The sequence below is a fragment of the Budorcas taxicolor genome, chromosome 2, assembly GCF_023091745.1.
Source record: "Budorcas taxicolor isolate Tak-1 chromosome 2, Takin1.1, whole genome shotgun sequence".
Classification (NCBI taxonomy): Eukaryota; Metazoa; Chordata; class Mammalia; order Artiodactyla; family Bovidae; genus Budorcas; species Budorcas taxicolor.
The window spans coordinates 148,666,964-148,692,717 of NC_068911.1; the positions used below are offsets into that span (position 1 = coordinate 148,666,964).

At 41.0% G+C, this 25,754-nt stretch overlaps 1 protein-coding gene across 2 annotated transcripts in view; it reads right to left on the reverse strand.

Annotated features, from left to right (window-relative positions):
• Nucleotides 1–25,754, reverse strand: part of PECR (peroxisomal trans-2-enoyl-CoA reductase) — a 50,869-nt gene extending 25,115 nt beyond the window's left edge. For both annotated transcript variants that reach the window (XM_052635675.1, XM_052635674.1), the window contains exons 1-3: nucleotides 25,617–25,754; nucleotides 10,037–10,170; nucleotides 7,898–8,063 (exon numbers count right to left, since the gene is read on the reverse strand). In XM_052635675.1, coding sequence (XP_052491635.1) covers nucleotides 7,898–8,063; nucleotides 10,037–10,170; nucleotides 25,617–25,740 — 424 coding nt within the window. In that variant the 5' untranslated portion in view covers nucleotides 25,741–25,754. The remainder of the gene's footprint in view (nucleotides 1–7,897; nucleotides 8,064–10,036; nucleotides 10,171–25,616) is intronic.

The following is a 25,754-nucleotide window of genomic DNA, read 5'->3' on the forward strand; positions in this document are numbered from 1 at the left end:
GATCAAACCAGTCAATCCTAAAGGAAATTAATCCTGAATATTCACTGGAAGGACTGATGCTGAAGCTGAAGCTCCAATAATTTGGCCACCTGATGTAAAGAGCTGACTCATTAGAAAAAGACCCTGATGCTGGGAAAGACAGAAGGCAGGAGGAGAAGGGGACAACAGAATGAGATGGTTAGATGGCATCACCAACTCAACGGACATGAGTTTGAGCAAGCTCTGGTGGATGGTGACGGAGAGGGAAACCTGGCATGCTGCAGTCCATGAGATTGCAAAGAGCTGGACACAACTGAGTGACTGAACAGTAACAACCAGTATTCGTGCCTGGAAAATTCCACTGACAGAGGAGCCTGGAGGGCTACAGTCCATGGGGTCGCAAATAGTCTGACACAACTGAGCGACTAATAAACACACATACATGTTAAATCCATGCTTAACTTTTTAAGAAACTGCTTAACTGTTTTCCAAAGTGTTTTCACTATTTTACATTCTCATCAGAAATGCAGGAGGGTTACAGTTTCTCCACAAAATTATCTGGCTGTTTGGTTAAAGCCATTCTAATGGGCATAGAGTGCTATTTTACTGAGACTTTGATTTGCATTTTCTTAATGTCTTAAACCGGAGAAAGCAATGGCACCCCACTCCAGTACTCTTGCCTGGAGAATCCCATGGATGGAGGAGCCTGGTGGGCTGCCATCTACGGGGTTGCACAGAGTCAGACACGACCAAGCGACTTCACTTTCACTTTTCACTTTCATGCATTGGAGAAGGAAATGGCAACCCACTCCAGTGTTCTTGCCTGGAGAATCCCAGGGACGGGGGAGCCTGGTGGGCTGCCGTCTATGGGGTCACACAGAGTCGGATACGACTGAAGCGACTTAGCAGCAGCAGCAGCAATGACTTAAATGGTGTTAAGAATCTTCTCATGTGCTTATTCACCATTTATATCTTATTTGGTGACCTACCTATTCAAATCTTTTGCCTTTTTTTTAAAATTTGGGTTGCTTTTGTAAGACTTTTTGTATATTCTGGATATGTCTGTTATCAGATATGTGATTTGTAAAACGTTCCTCCCAGTCTGTGGTTTATTTTTTCATTTTCTTATTGGTGTCATTTGAAGCACAAACATGTTTAATTTTTATTAGTCCAATTACAATTTTTTATTTAATGGATGTATTTTTGGTGGGTATCTTAGGATTCTGCCTAACCCAAAGTCATAAAGATTTTCTCCCTTACTTGCTTCTAAAAGTTTTATAATTTTACTTCCTGCATGTAGGTCCATGATCCTAATTTTGGACTTTCAGTTAACTTTTATTTATTATGTGAGTTAAGACTCTTTTGCATGTGGATATCCAACTCTCCCAGCACCATTTGTTGATGACACTATCATTTCCCCATAGAACTGCCTCGGCACATCTGATGAAAATCAATTGAACATAAATATAAGAATTTACTTCTGGATCCTCAATTCTGTTTCATTGATCTATACATCTATTCTTATACCAGTATTATACTGTCTCATCTTAAAATCAATAAACAGTTTTGAAATCAAGAAGTATTTCTTCTTTTGTAAAATTTCTTTGGCTATTTTGAGTCCTTTGCATGGCCATATCAGTTTGTCAATTTTTGCAAAAGGATTGATAAGGACTGCATCGAACCAACAGATCAATTTGGAAAGAACTACCATCTTAAAAATATTGAGTCTTTCAATTCATAAACACAGAATGTCTTTCCATTTATCTACATCTCACATTTCTCAGCAATGTTTTGCAGTTGTTGGCATATAAACCTTATACTATTCTGCTAACTTTATTTGTAAATATTTTATCTTTTTTGAGGGCAATTTGAAATTTAGGCAAACTTTCTATTCACACAAATCAAGGCAATATTAGAGATGTACATCGGGGTCACTTCAGTGGAAGTCCAATTTTTAGAATGGAAAGACCAGGGAATAATTCAATACCTATTTCTGTTAAAAGCTTGAGCAAAAGTAAGCTTGTCTACCCACTATTATTTAATGCTTTCTAGCGAATTCTCGCCAAATCGTGTTATGACAGAAAAAAAGGAGATAAAACCACAAGAAAACATAAAATTGAATATTTTTTAAATCTAAGACAATTTTTTCATACTGTTTTCAAACTGCTGAAATTAGGTTATGTCTTACTGTTGGTGACATCTTACAATTACAATTACATTGTTTTTACTTTCTTAGTATGTAAAATGATGATGCGTTTCACAATTGGCTACATCTTTGACTCTAAGAAATAGCACAGTAGTTATTTTTAGACAGCCTGATTACATACCTAGAAAACCCAACAGACTAATTTGACAAGCCATTATATAAAGCAACAAAATAAATTTGAAAAATTCTTCTGTAAACCAACAATAATCCAGTTGAAAATAACTGGGAAAAAAAAAGAGCCCGTTCAAGATAGCAACAGTGATCAAAAACACCTAGCCTTCCCTGGTGGACTCAGACAGCAGAGAATCTGCCTGCAATGCAGGGGACCAGGTTCGATCCCTGAGTAGGGAAGATCCTGGAGAAGAGAATGGCTACCCACTCTAGCACTCTTACTTGAGAATTCCATGGACAGAGGAGCCTGGTGGGCTACAGTCCATGGGGTCAAAAAGATTCAGACAAGACTGAGTGACTAACACTCACTTTTCAACCTTAATAAAAACAAGCATATGAGATCTATACAGTAAGAACCACAAACCTTTGCCAAAATATATGAGTCCATCAATGAAAAGACATGTTATAATGAGACAATACTAAAATATGCTAATTATTTCCACATGACTAATAAATTTAATACAATTTTAATCAAATTCCCAACAGGATTTTTGAAGAAGTATGAATATATAAAATTCATCTGAATACAATAAATGGTCGTGAATAGCCAAGAAAAGTTTGGAAATGAAAATAAAGCAGTATACATGTATCAAATATGTTTTTAATCATAAAATTATTGGCTATTAGCAAAAGAAATGAAAATAAATTTATTTAAATTACCCTATATAGACTTTCTGCGGGGCTTCCCTGGTGGCTCAGACAGTAAAGAATTTGCCTACAATGCAAGAGACCCAGGTTCGATCCCTGGGTTGGGAAGATCCCCTGGAGAAGGGAATGGCAACCCACTCCAGTATTCTTGTCTGGAGAATTCCATGGACAGAGGAGCCTGGTGAGCTATAGTCCATGGGTTGCAGAGAGTTGGACATGACTAAGCAACTGGTCCAACAGCTAAAACTGCATGCTCCCAATGCAAGGGGCCTGGGTTCGATCCCTGGTCAGGGAACTAGATTCCACGTGCCGTAACTCGAAGATCCTACTTGCCACAACTGAGACCCAATGCAGCCAAATAAAGAACTAAACAATTTTTAAAAAAAGAATTAATAATTAGGAAGTGTGAAGATGTAGAAACAAAGAATGGCTGTTGGGCTGGGAAACTGGTAAAAACTTATAAATCAGACACATAGCAGAGTCATCAAACTTCCAGTTCCCTGAAAGATACAGATAAAGGCCTGACACACATTCCTAAGTTGTTTTTACAGGAAGACCCTCACCAGATGAAAACTGCTGACTGCAAGCACGCATACACTAGACCAGTTGAAACCAAAAGATCACTGACGCTCAAAACTTCACCTGGACGCCAACCAAGCTGAACATTGTGCACGAGCTGATCACCTGCCCTGCAGCTCCCTCCCTAACACTGAGGTTAAAACCTCTCCCTTGGGGCTTCCCTGGTGGCTCAGTGATAAAGAGTCTGCATGCCAACGAAGGACACAGGGATTCCATCTCCCATCTGTGAAGATCCCACGGGCTGCAGAGCAACTAAAGCTGGCACGCCACAACTACTGAGCCTGTGCTCTAGAGCCCAGGCGCCTCAACTGCTGAGCCCAGGTGCTGCAACCACTGAAGCTCGCCTGCCCTGGAGCCTGTGCTCTACAATAAGAGAAGCCACTGCAATGAGAAGCCTTCCCACTGCAACTAGAGTAGGCCCCGCTCTCCACACTACAGAAAAGTCGGAGCAGCAACAAGACCCAGGACAGCCAAAAGTAAAATAAATAAATCAACAAAGTTACGGGAAAAACCCACAAAACCCTTCCCTGAAAGCTGGTAGGGAGTTCCCATCTTTTGAGCATAAGCTGCTCACTCTCCCCATACTTTCCTTCACGGCAACCCAACATTCGGTTGACTGGCTTCACCACATGCAAGTGAGCAGACCCAAGTTTGGTTCAGTAACATATCCATATAGCTTCCTAAATTTCTGCTGGAACAAAATATTCTAGGCTTATCGTGCACATTTCCTCCCCCAGACCTGTAATAAGCTGTTTCACTAAGGAATCCCAGTTCCTTTTAATTGGAAATAACATTCAGAGATCACATAAAGGATGCTAGGAGGACACACTGTCGCTGAATTAATAACTGTTTCTTTTCGGGGGACAAAGCCAGGGAATATATATTTTATTTTAAAGAAAAAATATATCTTGAGTCCATGCTAATGTTTCTAATTAAATCCTGGACTACAGGGGTCTTTATTCAGCCTCATCCGTCTACATTCACTTCTCCTTTTGCCAATGCCAAAAATCTTGGTTCTCAATTGTACTAAAATAACTAATTTACAGAGACAGGAGGCCTGGCATGCTGCAGTCCATGAGGTCACAAAGAGTCAGACACGACTGAGCAACTGAACTGAACTGAACGGATTTACTCGCTTTAGCCCACACTACACACCATAAGTCTCGGAATAATATCACCAACACTACTAGATTTTAAGGGAAATTCCAATATGATTATGTGATAATTGATCTTACTGAATTACTGTATATTTCCTTTGGTGTGATAATGGTATTGCAATTGCATAGGAAACATTTCTTTATTCTTTAAAAATGTAAGTAAAAGTGTGATGATGTATGCAATTCACTTTTAAATTATTCGTGAAAAGGGTGTGGGGGGTTGAGGTGAGATAGAAAGGGAGCGAGGATGAGAGGGGGAAAGACACAGAGATTAGAGAATGCAAATGCAGCAAAATGTCAGCACCTGGTGAATCTAAATGAAAGGTATACAGGCAGGGCTCAGAGAGACGGTAAGTTCAGTTCCAGACCACCACAATAATGCAATATTGTAATAAAGTGAATCACACAAATTTTTTTCTTTCCCAGTGCATATAAAAGTTATATTTACACTATACTATAGTCTATTAAATATACAACAGCATTATGTCTAAAAAAAAAAGTACAAACTTAATTTTTTTATTCTTTTTAATAGTTTTTTATTTTTTTAATTTTAAAATCTTTAATTCTTACATGTGTTCCCAAACATGAACCCCCCTCCCACCTCCCTCCCCATAACATCTCTGATAACTAAAAAATGCTAACCATCACCTGAGCCTTCAGCAAGTCATAATCTTTTTGCAATGGTAACATCAAAGATCACTGATCACATATCATCATAACAAATATAATAATGAAAAAATTTGAAATATTGTGCTCATTACCAAAATATGACACAGAGACCCAAAGTAAGCAAAAGCTGTTAGAACAACATCGCTGACAGATTTGCTCAATGAGCAATAAAACAAAACATAATAAAACAAGGTATGCCTTAGAAGAGTTCATTGCATTATTTCTTTAACTTTTTCATATATTCAAAATTTTTCCAAAAATAAATGGAGAGAAAAAAATTTCTACATTAGTAAAATGAATAATTAAAGGTTATAGAAAAGTCTAAATTCACCAGAAATTTAAATGTGGATCTTTACACAGTTCTTTAACAGCCACATATGGTGTCAAAGAGTACAAGCTGAAGAAGCTGAAACTTCAGGGCAGTCATGACTTAAATCATCTTAATTACATAAACAATACACATTCCATTTAGAAAAATTAGAAAAAGCAGAGAAGCAAAAAGAAAAAGATGAAAATAATATGTAATTTTACCTCCCAGAGATGTCAATGTTTTATTAGAAATTCTTTCAGAATTATGTCTATTTATATACAGCCATATAATAAATACATACTGTTTTTTGCAGAAATGTGATCACACTGGATAGAGTGTTTTAAACCTTTTTTTTTTCCCACTCAGTGATATCTAGGACTATTTTTTCACACTGAGAAGTAGACTTTTGTACCTATATTTTTAGTGGCTGCATAGTACTTTATCCTATAGATGTATAAAACTTCACTCAACTAATATTTTACTTTAAAATATTTAAATGGTTTTCAGTTTTTCACTATTATTATTCTGGTATAGAAAAATGTATGTCCCATAGTCCTTGCTGTCAAAACCAAAAGCTAGGTCCCATTGTTTAAAGTAAAAACAAAATAAAAACTATAGGCCTTGGATTCTTTAATTCAGTTCTGGCTAATAAGCAGCATAACTGAATCTAGACTCTGCAAAGTTCTAATTAATGGAACTTCAGGTTTGCAAGAGATTGCTGACTTGAGTGCTAGAAGATGTCAAAGTGCTGAACTATGAAGGCTGAGTTAGAGACTAAAGCCTGTCTCCTAGTACTCATTCTCCTCTTCTTACAAGAAACTGAATCTGTACTTAGGGACATAGCTAAAGATTCTATTTCCCAGTATCACTTATAGGTAGGTATAATCATTTAACTGAGTTCTAGTTGATTATGAATGCCAGTAAATGTAATGGCGCTACTTCCAGACAAAAGAAAAGGAAAGGAAAGGAAAGTCGCTCAGTCGTATCCGACTCTTTGCCACCCCATGGACTGTAGCCTACCAGGCTTCTCAGTCCATGGGATTTTCCAGGCAAAAGTACTGGAGTGGGTTGCCATTTCCTTCACCAGGGGATCTTCCCGACCCAGGGATCGAACCCGGGTCTCCCGCATTGTAGGCAGACACTTTACCCACTGAACCACCAGGGAAGCCACTTCTAGACAATGCTGTTAAAAAGAATGAGTTTTACACTTCTCTGAATTTTTTTTTTTTAACTTCCAGACACTGCTGTTAAAAAGAATGAGTTTTATACTTCTCTGAATTCCTGCTGTCGCGAATGCAGTTATGATGGCAGGAACTGAAGCAGCCATTCTGGACTAGGGGATGGACATGTTAAAGACAGTAAATAAGTAGAAAGATCCTTATTCCCTAATGATTATGAAACTACCACACTATCCCTGGACTATACACCTTGAATTTTTATGTGAAGGAGAAATCTTATTCAAGCTCCTATATTCTTCTGGATCTCTACACTTCAGCAGTCAATCCTGTTATCACAATTAATACAGAACTCTGTATTACCAGTTAGACAAAGATAAAGCCTGAAAATGTCTGTAAGACCTTTGATTTAGAAATGCTAAGAATATAAAGCCTAATCCATGTTGGGATGAAGACCCTGTGGGTCACAATTATACTCATTTCACATTATGCAGCATAGAAATGTCTTGAATAGCTTGTAAGGAAACTCTTCAGTTATCTAATTTCAGGGTTGAATATGACCACCTATGAAAGATAACCTTTAATCTAAAAACTATGCATGTGTGCTAGTTACTTATTAGTCAGAAAAAATGTGGACTCTGGTATTCTCCTTGAAGGTTTCATGGAATTAATAGGTCCTTACAACAGATTTAACAGATTCATTTCTTAAAAACAAAATAAGTATGGAGTCTTCCTTAATTTAATGAAGCACTTTGTAGCTATATCTTTGTACAAATTCTTAATCATTTTAACATGATAACTTCCTAGAAATGAAATCAACAGATCAAGCAAATTCATATTTTTAAAATACTGCCAAATTATTCTCCAGAAATGTAGCAATTTACATGGCTATATTGTATATAAGTTAAATTAGGGCAATAAGTGTTGATGACAATAATTGTTGGGTACCCTATGATTTTAACATAAACACACTTTGACTTTTTGGATTATTGATCACACTTGCCTGCTTTGCACATGTAGAAGGTGCCCGTCAGGTTGGTTTCAATCACAGCATGCCACCCCTTTGAACTGATTTTTTCAGCAGGAGAGAAGAACTGGCCTCCTCCATTGTTTACTAAGAAATTGATCTTACCATAAACATCTAAGGTAGATTTGACCAAACTGTTTACCTAGAGAAAAACAGTAAAAGTGAACTAGTTACAGACAAATACGGTATGACAGCATTTATATGTAGAATCTAAAAAGTACAACAAACTAGTGAATATAACAAAAAAAAGAAGCAGATTCATAGAGACAGAGCATAAACCAGTGGTTACCAGTGTCAAGAAGGAAGCAGGGAGCAACAATGTAGCGGTAAGAGATTAGGAGCTACAGCCTATGAGGTATAAAATAAGTTAAATGAATATATTATACAATATGGGGAATACAGCAAATATTTTATGGTAACTATAAATGGAGTATCACCTTTAAAAATTATGAATCACTATATTATACACCTGGAACTTATGTAATATTGTACATCAATTATACTCCAGCAAACAAATCAAATTTTAAGAGTGAACTGGTTAATAACTAACTTGCTACTTGGACTTTATCATCTGCTTTAGGAAAGTAGCAGACCTTACAATATTTCACAGTGAATAGTAACTCAGAGAACCATAATAAATGAAGATGTAGTCACAATGAATAAACCTGAAAACCCTGTGTCACCCATAGATCAATATGCTAAATACCCATATGCTTCAATATGCTTCATATCAATATGCTTCAATACCCATAGATCATATGCTAAATTTAGAATTTTGATGACAAGATTTATCCAAGGATTTGGATCACTCATCCAATAATCTGTAATAATCTTTAAAATGTAAATATATATAATATCCTGGGTGTTCACTGGAAGGACTGATGTTGAAGCTGAAACTCCAATACTTTGGCCACCCAATGCAAAGAGCTGACTCATTTGAAAAGACCCTGATGCCGGGAAAGATTGAGGGCAGTAGGAGAAGGGGACGACGGAGGATGAGATGGTTGGATGGCATCACCGACTCAATGGACATGGGTTTGGGTGGACTCCGCGAGTTGTTGATGGACAGGGAGGCCTGGTGTGCTGTAGTTCATGAGGTCGCAAAGAGTTGGATATGACTGAGTAACTGAACTGAACTGAACTGAATCTGTAAACAACCAACTCAGAATATTGAGGAGTGATGAAATAGACATTACAAAACGAGTTAAAAGGCAGAAGGCATGAAAGGTAGCCTCCAGACTAAACTGTTCTTGGTTAGCTTCCCTCCATGTCTTCCCTTCCTCTCTTTCTCCTGAGGCTACTTGCTGAGCGCTAAAGAATTGATGCTTTTGAACTGTGGTGATGGAGAAGACTCTTGAGAGTCTCTTGGACTGCAAGGAGATCCAATCAGTCCATCCTAAAGGAGATCAGTCCTGGGTGTTCATTGGACGGACTGATGTTGAAGCTGAAACTCCAATACTTTGGTCACCTGATGCAAAGAGCTGACTCATTTGAAAAGACCCTGATGCTGGGAAAGATTGAGGGCAGGAGGAGAAGGGGATGACAGAGGATGAGATGGTTGGATGACATCATCAACACAATGGACATGGGTTTGGGTGGACTCCGGGAGTTGGTGATGGACAGGGAGGCCTGGCGTGCTGCAGTTCATGCGGTCGCAAAGAGTCGGACATGACTGAGCAACTGAACTCAGAACTCAGCAACATGGATTGGACCTTGAAAATACCATACTATGTGAAATAAGAAAAACAAATACTATATGATGTCACTTATATGTGGAATCTAAAATATGACACAAATCAACATATCTACAAGACAAAAACAGACTCACAGATATACAGAACAGATTTGTGGTTGCCAAGGAGGACGGAAGAATTGGGAGTGTGGGATTAGCAGATATAAGTTATTATATAAAGGATGGATAAACAACAAGGTCCTACTATATAGCATATGAAACTATATTCAATATCCTGTGATGAACCATAATGGAAAAGAATATGAAAAAGGATACACACACACATATATATAACTGAGTCACTTTGCTATGCAGCAAAAATTAAACATGACATTGTAAATCAACTATATTTCAATTTTTAAAAAAAGAGAGATTAGCTTTACCTCCTCTTCATTGCGGATGTTACATTTTATGGGAGTAACTTGAGCCTGGATGCTGGGAGGCAGACTGGCATTCAGTTCATCGGCAGCAGATTTTAACCTATCAAACTTACGGGACGCAATGACCACATTACATCCTGAGGAGACAAGAGTCAAAGAGCAAGTAAATATTGATATATTTTCATTAGTTGTCTACATGTTTACATGTCTACACGTTTGTCTAAAAGCAAAAATGTTTAGAAAATACGAATATGAATAGAAATATGAATGAGAACTTCTGTTATGGTAATAGGAACTGAATTGATCCTAATTCAAACAAAACAATTAGAATAACTAAAACACTGAACAAATTATGCATCAAGGATTTCCAGGCATTGGACATCAGGGAGCACAGGACAGTGATAGTGAACACAGGAAACAAAATGTGAGCCCCATTATTATTGCAGATTGCTGCCTAAAGAGAGTCTTCAGACTGCACCATAGACAGGAAGAATCCATTCAGAGCCCAGCAGTCTCCTGGGCAGAAGAGATGAAGTTGGGAGTCTGGGAGGCTGAGACAGCTAGATTAAATAGCAACACAGAGAGAAAGGATGTACACAGGGGGAGAACTCCAGAGATCTCTGGCGTTCCCTCAGATCTTCAGCTGAGCACTGATCGGTACGTATGAGAAAAGACACAATCTGAGGCTTGGGAAAGAACCAACTAAAATAAGCAGAAGGAACAAACCCTGATACTCGTACAGCACTAGACAAAAGTTCGTGTTCCAACTAGGAAAAAACTCTGACAAGGTACTGGGCAAAGTACCCAGAGGGTATGGCCTCAATAGTGAAGCAAAATTAATCCTAGACTAAAGGCTGTTTAGGACAGTACTTAACAGAAAGAAAGCCTCTCGAAAGTATCAAACTGCTACCAAGTTAACTACATCACAGAACAAAGTTCAGCAATGTTTGCAAGAATATAAAAATAACCATACAATGATAATAACATAGTTACCTAGGACCAAAGCACCCAAGATTAAGCATCTTGTTACTTCCCATGTTCCGAAACACAAACACAGGCTTATTGCTCTGAAGAAACAGCGTACTCGAGAAAAAAAAGGAAGAGGCTGCAGAATGCTAAACTTTTGGTCAAGAGATTGAAGGAAGCCAAAGAAAAATGGCAGGAACAAACTGCCAAGAGACGGAGGCTGTCCTCTCTGGGAGCATCTACTTCCAAGTCCAGTCAAAAATGAGATGTTCTAAGAGTAACAAATAAATAAGATCAGACATCAAAAACAAAACAAACAAACAAAAAACAGCCTCCAACAAAGTAAAATTCAAATGTCTGGCATCCACTAAAAATCCACAAGGTACATAAAGAAGCAAGGAAATACAACCCAGAATAAGGAGAGACGTTAATTAATAAAAACAGACCCAGGAATAATACCAACAACATAAGTAAATAAACCAGAGATACAGTGGAAATATTAAAAGCAGCCAGAGAAAGAGAACACAAAACACACAAAGAAGGCAGAAGACTTCTTTTCAGAAACAATGCAAGCCAAGCCAAGTACCTGAAAGTACCAGGGGTGGGGAGAGGAGATGGGAGTTTTGGAACCTAGAACTCTTACCCCGTGAAAATAGATTTAAATTCCAGTTTCAGGGAAGAATGAATGGTGCTGTTATCCACTAAAATGAAGCCTGAATTGTTTGATGTTATCAGTTGGGGATTGAAAAATGTGCTGCCTGCCATTGTGTTTTCTCCTCCCATAAATATATTAATGTTCCCACTTTTGTTAAAGTATATATATATATTAAATAATTAAATAAATAATATAAATATTTTTAAAAAATGGCAAAATATTCGTTCACATATATAATATCCAGAAGAATTCATGAAAACAGAACTTCACTACAAAAAGATTAAAGGAAGTTCTTCAAGCACAAAGGCAATGATACCAGATGACAATCTTAATCTACAGAAAAGAAGAAAGAGAACCAGAAATGGTCACTATGTGAGTAAATAAATATGAAGACTTTTCTAATTTCTATTGAAATTACGCAAAAGGTGGTGATTGTTGAAAGCAAAAATGATATCAATGTATTGTAGGCACATGTAGAAACAAAATGTATAAGGACAGCATCTAATTGTTACATGAACGTCTCCTGCACTGGGAGGCTGGTTCTTTACCTGTAGCACTACCTGGGAAGCCCACTGTATCCTTTACACTCATAGAGCATTTAAGCCTGTACTGGATGATAATTAACAGTCTCCTCCCACTCACTTTTGTCTCCTGGAGGACTGGGACCCTGTCATTGTTATAACTGTTATACTACAAACAGGCCACAATTCCATATTAACATATGGAACAGATGACATCTGGAAAGGTTAAAAAGTAAAATGGCTCTGCATTTTGGCCAGAACTAGTTGTATACGTGGAGAAGGCAATGGCACCCCACTCCAGTACTCTTGCCTGGAGAATCCCATGGATGGAGGAGCCTGGTAGGCTGCAGTCGATGGGGTCGCTAACAGTTGGACGCGACTGAGCAACTTCATTTTCACTTTTCACTTTCATGCATTGGAGAAGGAAATGGCAACCCTTTTCAGTGTTCTTGCCTGGAGAATCCCAGGGACGGCGGAGCCTGGTGGGCTGCCGTCTGTGGGGTCGCACAGAGTCGGACATGACTGAAATGACTTAGCAACAGCAGCAGCAGTTGTATATGAGGAGGTAGTTTCTGCATATTAAAATAAGGCACTTAAAAAAAAACTGTCTTTCAAGCTGAGGTTATAATTTAGTGAATTCTATAATGCGGACAATTTTTGGAAATTCTGATAGGTAATCTGAGAGCTTTAGAAAGCCAAGTATTAAATTCACCATTAAATCCTTGTAAGACAAGACTAACTTTAAACAATTCAATTTCTCAAAATTGACATGCAATTTTCAACAAAGCATATATTATATTGTTAGGAGAACTGTTATTCCTTTCTACTTCTGTCTCCAGAAGGCAACTTCTCCTCTCAGAAGGGGAAATAATTGAAACACACATTTTCAGCCCAGGTCTAACCAAGTTTCCCTGAGTTAGGAGGAAGAACTAATCTGATTCAGTTCAGTTCAGTTGCTCAGTAATGTCTGACTCTTTGCAACCCCATGAACTGCAGCACGCCAGGCCTCTCTGTCCATCACCAACTCCCAGAGTTCACTCAAACTCACGTCCATCTAGTCGGTGATGCCATCCAACCATCTCATCCTGTCATCCCCTTCTCCTCCTGCCCCCAATCCCTCCCAGCATCAGGGTCCTTTCCAATGAGTCAACTCTTCACATGAGGTAGCCAAAGTACTGGAGTTTCAGCTTTAGCATCATTCCTTCCAAAAAACAGCCAGGGCTGATCTTCAGAATGGCTTGGTTGGATCTCCTTGTAGTCCAAGGGACTCTCAAGAGTCTTCGCCAACACCACAGTTCAAGAGCATCAATTCTTCGGCACTCAGCCTTCTTCATAGTCCAACTCTCACATCCATATATGACCACAGGAAAAACCATAGCCTTGACTAGATGGACCTTTGTTGGCAAAGTAATGTCTCTGCTTTTCAATATGCTATCTAGATTGGTCATAAATTTTCTTCCAAAGAGTAAGCGTCTTTTAATTTCATGGCTGCAGTCACCATCTGCAGTGATTTTGGAGGCCAGAAAAATAAAGTCTGACACTGTTTTCCCATCTATTTTCCACGAAGTGATGGGACCAGATGCCATGATCTTCGTTTTCTGAATGTCAAGCTTTAAGCCAACTTTTTCACTCTCCTCTTTCATCAAGAGGCATTTTAGTTCCTCTTCACTTTCTGCCACGAGAGTTGTGTCATCTGCATATCTGAGGTTATTGATATTTCTCCCGGCAATCTTGAATCAAGATTCAGCTTGTGCTTTTTCCAGCCCAGCGTTTCTCATGATGTACTCTGCATAGAAGTTAAATAAGCAGGGTGACAATATATAGCCTTGACGTATTCCTTTTCCTATTTGGAACCAGTCTGTTGTTCCATGTCCAGTTCTAACTGTTGCTTCCTGACCTGCACACAGATTTCTCAAGAGGAGGTCAGGTGGTCTGGTATTCCCATCTCTTTCAGAATTTTCCACAGTTTATTGTGATCCACACAGTCAAAGGCTTTGGCATAGTCAATAAAGCAGAAAGAGATGTGTTTCTGGAACTCTCTTGCTTTTTCCATGATCCAGGGGATGTTGGCAATTTGATCTCTGGTTCCTCTGCCTTTTCTAAAACCAGCTTGAACACTGGAAGTTCACGGTTCATGTATTGCTGAAGCCTGGCTTGGAGAATTTTGAGCACTACTTTACTAACATGTGAGATGAATGCAATTGTGCGGTAGTCTGAGCATTCTTTGGCATTGCCTTTCCTTGGGATGGGAATGAAAACTGACCTTTTCCAGTCCTGTGGCCACTGCTGCGTTTTCCAAATTTGCTAGCATATTGAGTGCAGCACTTTCACAGCATCACCTTTCAAGATTTGAAATAGCTCAACTGGAATTCCATCACCTCCACTACCTTTGTTTGTAGTGATGCTTTCTAAGGCCCACTTGACTTCTCATTCCAGGATGTCTGGCTGAAGGTGAGTGATCACACCATCGTGCTTATCTTGGTTGTGAAGATCTTTTTTTGTACAGTTCTTCTGTGTATTCTTGCCACCTCTTAATATCTTCTGCTTCTGTGAGGTCCATACCATTTCTGTCCTTTATTGAGCCCATCTTTGCATGAAATGTTCCCTTGGTATCTCTAATTTTCCTGAAGAGATCTCTAGTCTCTCCCATTCTGTTGTTTTCCTCTATTTCTTTGCATTGATCGCTGAGGAAAGCTTTCTTATCTCTTCTTGCTATTCTTTGGAACTCTGCATTCAGATGCTTATATCTTTCCTTTTCTCCTTTGCTTTTCTCCTCTCTTCTTTTCACAGCTATTTGTAAGGCCTCCCCAGACAGCCATTTTGCTTTTTTGCATTTCTTTTCATAGGGATGGTCTTGATCCCTGTCTCCTGTACAATGTCACGAACCTCCATCCATAGTTCATCAGGCACTCTGTCCATCAGATCTACGCCCTTCAATCTATTTCTCACTTCCACTGTATAAACATAAGGGATTTGATTTAGGTCATACCTGAATTGTCTAGTGGTTTTCCCCACTGTCTTCAACTTAAGTCTGAATTTGGCAATAAGGAGTTCATGATCTGAGCCACAGTCAGCTCCTGGTCTTGTTTTTGCTGAGTGTATAGAGCTTCTCCATCTTTGGCTGTAAAGAACAAAATCAATCTGATTTTGGCATTGACCATCTGGTGATGTCCATGTGTAGAGTCTTCTCTTGTGTTGTTGGAAGAGGGTGTTTGCTATGACCAGTGCATTCTCTTGGCAAAACACTATTAGCCTTTGCCCTGCTTCTTTCCGTATTCCAAGGCCAAATTTGCTTGTTACTCCAAGTGTTTCTTGACTTCCTACTTTTGCATTCCAGTCCCCTATAATGAAAAGGACATCTTTTGGGGGTGTTAGTTCTAAAAGGTCTTGTAGGTCTTCATAGAACCATTCAACTTCAGCTTCTTCAGCATTACTGGTTGAGGCGTAGACTTGGATTACTGTGATATTGAATGGTTTGCCTTGGTTTCTCTTACCTTGGATGTGGGAATCTGATTAGTAAAATGGAAAGGAGAAACAAGTTCCCCTGGAGCAGCCATGGCCTCTGCCCTATGCCATTCTTTCTTTAATCTTTCTGCCTTCAAGCCATGCATTATCTATTCTAGTTTCCAGAGTAGAGCACAGGCTGAACAAGGTAAGGAAATTGGATATCTATAAGTCTTCCTAAATCCACATTAAAGAAAAAAAAATCCTCAGGAACTCTAGGTGATTAATGTCTACTTTGACTAAGGTCTCAAAATAAGAGACACAGGGAACTGTGACTAGGATTATTCACAGGAATTATCTAATTAGAAGATTACCAAATTATCACTAATTACTATCTGAATGCTGAATGCCTCTGGAAACTTATCTAATATTAGAAGAGCTACCCTGGGACACAACTTTAAAAGGCTATTTATTTTAACTGGTATATAAACTTGAACCAGGGTATAAAGGTATTACAAGGCAGAATGTTGCAATGGTGGGTAAAACTAGAAATCTACAATTCCATTAAAGGAATGGTTAAATAAATTATTACATATGCATACCACAACAATACTACAGTCTTGGTTTTATAAATAAAAAAAATACAGACACGTGTGTATATTTGTGAATGTGGGTGACTTATAGAAAATCACCAGGAAGGGGGTTTAGGAGATGGGCAGAATGGGAAAGCTCATTTTAGTTTTCTTTTATATACTTCAATACTGCCTGAATTTATTGCAATGTTCTTATTTTATAAAATTATTAGATATTATCCTTCTCACCTTTATGCTAAACGATTTGGATGAACATTTTTGTTTATATGAGTTGCAAGACAAACTCACATAGATAAACTTACTTAGAACAAGGTACTGAAGTAACCAGCAAATAATGAGTGATTTCCACATCTGAGGAAATTGTAGCCAAATATATTGATTTTTGCCTGGGTTGATACTGATTCCTTTCAATCTTCAACTCAGAGTGCTCCATTTCGGCACCTTCTAGGTCCCAGGTGTTGGTAAGAACCTAGTCACCAGAGCAACGAAAAGTGCTGTCTTGCCCACAATTTCCACTTGCAATGCCTACTTTCATTTCATCCACTGTCACAGAAAGTGAAAGTGCAAGTCACTCAGTCGTGTCTGACTCCTTGCGAACCCTTGGACTATTCAGTCCATGGAATTCTCCAGGCCAGAATACTGGAGTGGGTAGTCTTTCCCTTCTCCAGGGGATCTTCCCAACTCAGGGATCAAGCCCAGGTCTCTTGCATTGCAGGCGGATTCTTTACTAGCTGAGCCACTGTCACAGAAAGGGAATGACTAACTTGAGGACAGAGACAAGGATTTGGCTTGAATTCAATGTGAATGGTCTTAGGTTCATATTTCTTGATGGAATCAGGGCTCCTTTTGTCTAACAGCATCTGTTACATAGATGAAAGAGAGTTCCAGCTCTGTTCACTACATCTTACTCTTGTGAGCTAGGGCTTTCACCATCCTCACCGAAAAGGAACAGTCAAAATCATTTGGATGTGAAAGACAACACAATAATCACTACTTGCCTCAAAATCCAACTTGTATTTCACCCCCCAAAATAGTAGCCTTCTCACTGGAAAGAGAATTGACTACTGTTTAATTTGCCCGATTTGGGTTTCTGTAACAATTTTCAGAAACAGCCATTAATTCTGGTAGAAAAAAATTAAGCTGAGCAAGTCAGAGTAAAAAGTATTTGCATATTCTTTCATTGAAGGAAATGTATTTCCAATACAACACTATTGTTTTTTACAAGTACACTGGAAGGTTGAGCCAGGATCTGATGAATCTGCTGTGAAGCCCTGGTATCTGACCTTCACAGAAAATGACAACCGAGACTACTTTTCTTAGGGATTTTCCTGAACAGGGATATAGTTTGGTGTTGGGAGTAATGTAGAGTGTAATGGCCATGAAGTTGCAACAGGGTCAGATTCAGTTCAGTTCAGTCACCCAGTCGTGTCCAACTCTTTGTGACCCCATGGACCGCAGCACACCAGGCCTCCCTGTCTATCATCAACTCCCGGAGTTTACTCAAACTCATGCCCATTGAGTCGGTGATGCCATCCAACCACCTCATCCTCTGTTGTCCCCTTCTCCTCCTGCCTTGAATCTTTCCCAGCATCAGGGTCTTTTCAAATGAGTCAGCTCTTCCCATCAGGTGGCCAAAGTATTGGAGTCTCAGCTTCAGCATCAGTCCTTCCAATGAATATTCAGGATTGATTTCCTTTAGGATTGACTGGTTGGATCTCCTTGCAATCCAAGGTGTTGTAGACACGTGTTCCAGGAAACAGACTCACTTAAAGGATGATGCAGATAGTGGAGTGCAGTTTATTACACTGGAGGGCCCAAGGAAGAGTCTCCTCTTAGCCAAGGACCCCAACCCGTTTTTGTGAAAACCTTATATACCCTAAGTGTACGTGCCCAAACCCACCTCCCAAATTCCCTGAGACTAGTCTGAACAAAGGAAGAGAAAGATGCAATCAAAGTTAACCCATGATTCATATGCCTTAAGCCTAGGTAGTTAACAGTGGACAATTATCAATGGGTCTGTGGTCATACCTCAATGAGCATAATAGAATTTATGATTCTATCTGGTTACACAGATAATTAGGGTATTCTTTTAGGCAGTGGAGAGTCTAGGTATAAGTCCTGGGGTTCTTCCATCCAGGAGGTCTGGTTTTCCAGTTGGTATGTCATTTCCATAGATACTGGGCATATAGCTCAAAGTCCACAGTCCGGCCCAAGAAGGAGCCGGATGACACCAACCTCTGGGTTACAAAGTTCATAATACATTGTAAAATGCAGAATACGCAAAGCAGAACTATCAAGGCAACTGTAACAATGGTAAATATAGTTTTCCACCAATCACCCTTCACCCAAGATAGGACCAAAGTCCAAAAAGATCATCAGACATAGCTTTTACCCTTCATGTCATCTAGGGTGGCTGATATATTGCCAGATAAATCGGGAATATATACACAACATTCAACATTAATTATAGCACAGGTCCCTCCTTTTGCTGTTATGGTTAGTCTGAAGATGATACCAGCAAGTCCTTGTAGCAGCAGTTGATTGTAGAGCTTCACCTCGTTTTTTTTTAAGATGATCTTGGTTTCACGGGGATCAGTGGGGTCCCTTTGTATAGTCCACTCGGCGTCCTCTGGGTCTGCGTGGTATTCTCTCTTTACCCTCATGTGGAGGATCCAGAGAGTGACACCTGCAACTTTAACTGCCGTAGGAGTGGTTAGAACAGCAGTATATGGACCCTTCCAATGTGGGGCCAAGGAGTCGTGTTTCCAGTCCTTGACCTATACCTGATCCATGGGCACAAAATCATGAATCTGTTCCCCAAGGAAGAACGGCACCCTTTCTTATACAAACTTAGTTACCCAATTTATTACCTTACCCAGTTCCATCTGCTGTGAAATCCCATCTCCCCTTACCTGAAGCAAATTTGTTGACATCTGTTTTATTATGGGAGGGGGCCTCCCATACACAATTGCGACTGTGGGGTCATCCTGAGTCTGAGCAGAGCCATAGGAAGCAAGTCTACCCAGGAGCAGTCAGTCTCTATGATCCACTTGGAGAGTCTCTTTAAGGGTCTGGTTGGTTCATTCTACCATCTCAGAACTCTGGGCCTATATGCAGTGTGCAGTTTCTATTTGATGTTTAAAGTTTTGCTTACTTGTTGTACTAAATCAGCTACGAAAGATGGGCCATTGTCCAATCCAGTGCTGGTAGGAAATTCAAATCTGGGAACTATTTCCCTAAGCAGGCACCAGGCTACTTCTGATGCTCTTTCAGTCCAAGTAGGAAAAGCTTCTACCCATCCCAAGAACGTACATACCATGACCAGTAGGTAACTAGTGTCAGTGAGGTTTCATTTCAGTCAAGTCCACTCCCAGGTGTTCAAAGGGCAGCGTGCCTTTCAGCTGAATCTCCAGAGGTTTTTGTCTGTGCCAAGAGGCAGCATTAACCTGTGAGCAGGCAGCATAGCCTAGGTGTGTTGCTTGGTGTGTTTGGCTTAACAGAGTGTGTGCCAGCTTCTCTGGTACCAATAATTCTGCTTTGGCTAACTTGACAGCCGTTGTCTTTGATTTATCAGGCCAGTGCCATAAGTATATAGGACCCAATTAGGGTCTGGAATCGTGTGTCCTTCTTTAAAACAAACCCCAGATATCTTACGTCGTCCTTGCAGATCTGTGCCTTCTTTAACACCTGGTAACCTGCTTCCATCAGCAGCTGGAGCAGTGTTTTTGTCTCTTCCCAGCATTTTTTCTTGGTCTCAGCAACCAGCAGCAGGTCATCCACGTATTGTTGGAGCCAACATCTGTACTTTTCCGGGTGGAATGACTCCAAGTCAGAAGCCAAGGCTTCCCCAAAGATGGCTGGGGAATTCTTAAACCCTTGTGGGGGAGTCCAGGTGAGCTGTGGTTTGGTGTCCCTAATTGGATCTTCCCATTCAAAGGGAAAGATGGGCTTTGACGCTGGGGCAAGGTGTATGCAGAAGGCGGCATCCTTGAGATCTAGGCAAGTATAAACTTTAGTCCTCAGTGGGACGAGGCTAAGTAAGGTATGGGGGTTTGGAACAGTGCGGTGTAAAATCACAGTAGCCTGGCTGACTAGCCTGAGATATCCTGTACAGGCCTATAATCCTGTCCTCCTTCCTTTTCTACTGGCAGGACTGGTATATTCCAAGCCAACTGGCACTCTACCAGAATGCCCGCTTGTTTTAATCTATTGATGTGGGGCAGTATGCTGGCCTGGGACTCTATTTAGCCAGCCTGGTTGGGGGGGGCGGGGTTGTCTTCTGCCCAGACCTCAGGGAATAATTGAGTTAGCTCTCTCTCATGCTTTCCAGCCCACCTGGTTCTTCCTTCAGAGGCTCATGCAACCTCCACTCATCTTGGGGGGTATTGAGAGAGAGAACAAATAAGTCATAGTGTCCATCCAGAAGGTGGGCCTCTCCTCCGGGGAGAAAGTCACTTGTGCTCCTAGTATGGAGAGCAAGTCTCTTCCCAACAGGGGTACTGGGCACTCAAGAATGTTTGGTCCCCCACTTTTAAGGTTACCATGGGTTCTCGGGGACCTAATATCTCTGAGCCTCGGCAGCCCTATTTAATTTCCAAGTCAGCAAGCCCCACAATTGCGGGAGCTTCCTTCTCCTTCCTTGCCTTAGAGCATTCTTTCTTCCAGTGGCCAAAAGCTCGGCACCAGGCACACTGGTTTGGCTGTAATGGGGCCCAGGCCCTCCGTTGGGACCGGTTGAACAACTGTCCTGCCCCTGGGGCAGATGAGGTTTCCTGGTGGGCCCGAGATAGACTTTCCCAGACCAGCAGCTTGCATTGTAAATCTCGTCTGTTCTCTTTCGTTCCCTCCGGCTCTCTAGCACAGCGCAGTCTCTGCTTAATTCCAATGTCTCCCTCCCCCTCTTGTCAGTACTAACCAGGAGAGGCAGGTATAGCTTGGGCGGTTCAGCTGGAGCCGGATCCTGGAAGTGTTGGCCAGAGGCTTCTGTCATCGGGATCAGAACCTGCCGAGGTGGTGGCTCTACGACCTTGGGGAGAGCTGGCGGAGGAGCAGCGGCTGCTGCAGGACTTCACCTGGCCCTGGATCAGGCATTAAGGTGGCCTCCGGTCCTGGTAGAGCACTGGGCGGCAGGCGCATCATTATCCACTATGGGGGAGGGGAAGGTCAGCCCTGTCCAAATCCTGTAGAATTTCCTTTTTTATCACCAGTCAATTTTTGTGCCATTAATGTTTTTTTCTTTCCCTTTTGGATACACAAGCTTGTCCAAGTAGGAAGGTCTTGAGCTAACCCCAGCCATGAGTCAGTATATGGATGCTGATCCAGATGTTCTGGCTCTCCTGTGGCTACTGTATAGACTGCTTCCACTGTTTTTAAGTTCATGGGGTCCTCTGGTAGCATCATACTCCCATAGGGGGCTTCGACCTCACAGAGTCTGTGGAGGCGGTTAGGTGTCAACTTCACCCCACAGTCTCCTCCAAATCCCTTCTTTAAATTTTTCATCATGTGTCGGGAGACACGTTAGGCATTACTGACAAAATGGAAGCACGGCCCTAAACCCCCTCCCTTTGTTCCGCAGGCACGGACCCAGAATAAAGGAGTTAGGCTTTGTGATTCTGACTTGTTTTTTCCTTTCCTCAGCTAAGTTGACTGAAGAGAATATTAAGGTGCTTATTGTTTTTGAGAGGAGCTTGAGAAGGCATAAAGCCTTCTGCAGCTGTGCTCAAAGAATAAAGTTAATCATTGACATTTGCTCAAGAACTTTTACAAAAGAGTGTTCCAGAGTGAGCACAGAGGCTTGAAACCATGGGAGGGATTGCTATCTGAAGCCTATTTGTGAGGAAAGTGTTTATGGCAAAGGCGTTTGCTGAATTTAGGGCTTAGGAATAATTAAAATAGTTAGAAGCTAAAGATTTAAGGGATGCTGTAATGTTAGCATATTCTACTATAGCTTAGAGAGATTAGGGACTTTAGAGATATTTATAGCTAGAAGCCCTTTCTTAGAAACAGTGAGCTTAGGATACTAGGGGCAAACAGGACTTAGAAAGATAAGAATTAAACTGAGGAACATGGTATGCAGCCCAGACATTAGCATGAGTTACAGTGTATTCACAAGGACACATGAGAAAAAATAGATAAGAGAATCGCTGAGGAAGGAACTCCTTCTGAGGGGCAACAATGATTTTTGGAGAAAAATAAATCTGGGTCTATGGGAGCTAAAAATATCAAACCTCTGACCTAATGCTTTTGTAAAAGTATAAAAGAGAATCATAAGCTTGAAATAAACAGGCAGTCCAAAAAAAAGTGAGAGGCTGCCTCAGTTTCTCACCGACACCGCTCACCCCTTCAGGTTGAATCCCTGGCTGCTGGAGCTGAACTCTGGCAATCATGCACTCCAATACAGTTGGCTTAGATTCACTTCCCCCCATCTTGCTTACCTTCTCAGACCTTCTTCTACTTTTCCTTTTTGGTCTGTCTACAAAGTTCTCGGTACCCTATGTACTTCATTTCCACTCAATGAAACACTTATATTGCCATTCCGTCTCCTTCTTGACTGGGGTGAGAAGAGCCTTATTTGTCAGATCCCAGAAGGAGAAGGGGGATCGGTGTGTCTTCACCTGCCAGTTGGCATGGCCAAACTAGAACACCACGTGGTCCAAGACTGTTTCTCACTTAACTTTTAAAAATTGTTCTGCCTTGGTGGGTTTGATCAGGTGTGGATGAAAACAGATGGGTTAAATATCTCACATTCCAGGCCATCTTCAGAAAAGCCAATTTGTATTCACTTACGTATACTCCACCTTCTAGCCTGACAATTCTGAGGGGGTCAAGAGTTTCACAGCAGATGGGACACCTCCTTGGGGAGGGCAGAATATGAGCACACAAAGACCAAGTTTCTTCTAACAATCCCCTGGCGATTGCTTGGTAATAATTTTCCCTAAGACAGCATGGACACCTCCTCCTAAATGACATTCACAAATTTCCTTCCTACGCCCTAACATGCTTGTCAACCTGTGTACCAAGCAATTGCCGCCTGTCGATTCCAGGCTCCTGTGGGTCCCAGCTCCTTCTAGTCCCTCCCAGGGGGGGTGATCAGGCCCCCTCTTCCACCCTGACGGGTAGGTTCCTCCTCACCTGAGCGCTCAGTTCCCTTGCTGCCGTTCACTACCTGCCAAAGCGAAGAAACCAGGCATTGAAAGGCTGAATTCTTCCAGAGGGGCAAGGTGCCTTCCCCCCTCTAGGAGATTCAAGCCACAAAGACTCGGGGTGGCCTCAAATGAGACTGGTCTCCTCAAAGTGAGGAGTTTCCCAGACAAGGCACCAAATGTTGTAGCCACGCGTTCTGGAAACAAACTCAGAAGGATGATGCAGATAGTGAAGTGCAGTTTATTATACCGGAGGGCCCAAGGCAGAGTCTCCTCTTAGCCAAGGACCCCAACCAGTTTTTGTGAAAACCTTATATACCCTAAGTGTACGTGCCCAAACCCACCTCCCCAAATTCCCTGAAACTCGTCTGAACAAAGGAAGAGAAAGATGCAATCAAAGTTAACCCGTGATTCATATGCCTTAAGCCTAGGTAGTTAACAGTGGACAATTATCAATAGGCCTGTGGTCATACCCCAATAAGCGTAATAGAATTTATGATTCTATCTGGTTACACAGATAATTAGGGTATTCTTTTAGGCAATGAAGAGTCTAGCTATGAGCCCTGGGGTTCTTCCATCCAGGAGGTCTGGTTTTCCAGTTGGTATGTTGTTTCCATAGATACTGGGCATATAGCTCAAAGTCCACAGTCCAGGCCAAAATGGAGTCCTGCTTTCAAGACGGAGCCTGTTCTGTCTGTTTCCTCCTACAAAGGGACTCTCAAGAGTCTTCTCCAACACCACAGTTCAAAAGCATCAGTTCTTCGGTACTCAGCTTTCTTTATAGTCCAACTCTCACATCCATACATGACTACTGGAAAAACCATAGCCCTGACTAGATGGACTTTTAAGAAATGCTAATTTCCCTTGTTTTTTCTAATTGAGATGTATTTTTTCATTTTTTTAAGCTCATACTATGTGCCAAGCATTAGAAACATATGGGAAGCAAAGACAATTTATGTGTTCATTAAAAAGATCTGAAAAATGAATACAATTTAACCACTCATCATTCAAATCATTTCTAGAAAAAGCAGTTGCTGATTAACAATGTTGTAAACTTCTTTCCAGTCTTTTCTGCATATACATCTTTCATTAACAATTAAACTGGAATGCTGTATTTTGTTTAGAATCCTACTTTTTAAATTATATGATATGCACTTGACAACATAAATTCTTCAATAGCAAGGTATTTAAATAGCAGCATATTTCATTGTTACTGATTTATTCATTTCCCTTATCACGTCTCACTACTGAACATTACACTCTTCTACACATATATGTGCTTGTCCCTGATTCGAGATTAGCATTTCGTAATCTGACCCTGGTGAAACTTCATGGCCATTACCACCTACTTAACTCCAAAAGTGAAGTGAAGTGAAGTGGCTCAGTCGTGTCTGACTCTTTGCAACCCTGTGGACTGTAGCCCATCAGGCTCCTTCGTCCATGGGATTCACCAGACAATACTGGAGTGGGTTGCCATTTCCTTCTCCAGGGGATCTTCCCAACCCAGGGACGGAACCCAGGTCTCCCACATTGCAGGCAGATGCTTTAACCTCTGAGCCACCAGGGAAGCCCACTTAACCCCAAAGTCAAGGTAAATATTAAGAGATTCAAGATTATATGATAGGAGCCTCTTCACATGTTAAAAACTTTTCCAGTAGTCTTTCCAAATTTCCTAATCATTCATCAGGCAATAAATAGAATGAAAAAAAACAGGGGGTTTTTTGGCCACAGTTGCATGGTTTGCGGGATATTAGTTCCCTGACCACGTATTGAACCTGGGCCCACTGCAGTGAAAGCGCTGAATCCTAACCACTGGACCGTCAGGAAATTCCCTAGAATTAATTCAAAATACATAACCAATTCCATATGAATAATTAATTGACCATAACGACTCCATAATTACATATTAATAGTGATAACAGTTTCATAATTAATTCCATAGCAAGCTTCCACACATTTCCTTAATCCCCACCTCGGGCACTGTATCTTTGGCTCGAAAATTCCCCTTTAGTTTACAAATAGTCCATCCAATGCTTGTCCATAACTTTTTAGAAAGAATTCTCTCCCCACTCGCGCTCGCGGTTCTAATTCCACCCACAGCTACACTTCCTTTGCTTTGCAACGCAACGCTCTCCATCCGCTACCATCCGCTGGCTCCCGACCGCCCCCGCCCCCTGCCCGCTGCCCGACCCGCTCCCGATTAAACAAGCCTCCGAGGACCCCTCCCTCTGGATACCCTAGCCCAGGGACCTGCTCACGCACCCAGATGCAGGAGCTCGTTCACGATGGCCTTCCCGATGCCCGTGCCCCCACCGGTGACGATGGCCACCTGGTGCTGCAGCAAGCCTGGTGCTAAGCAGCTTTTGCCCTTAACCCAAGAATTCATGGCCGTAACGCGTT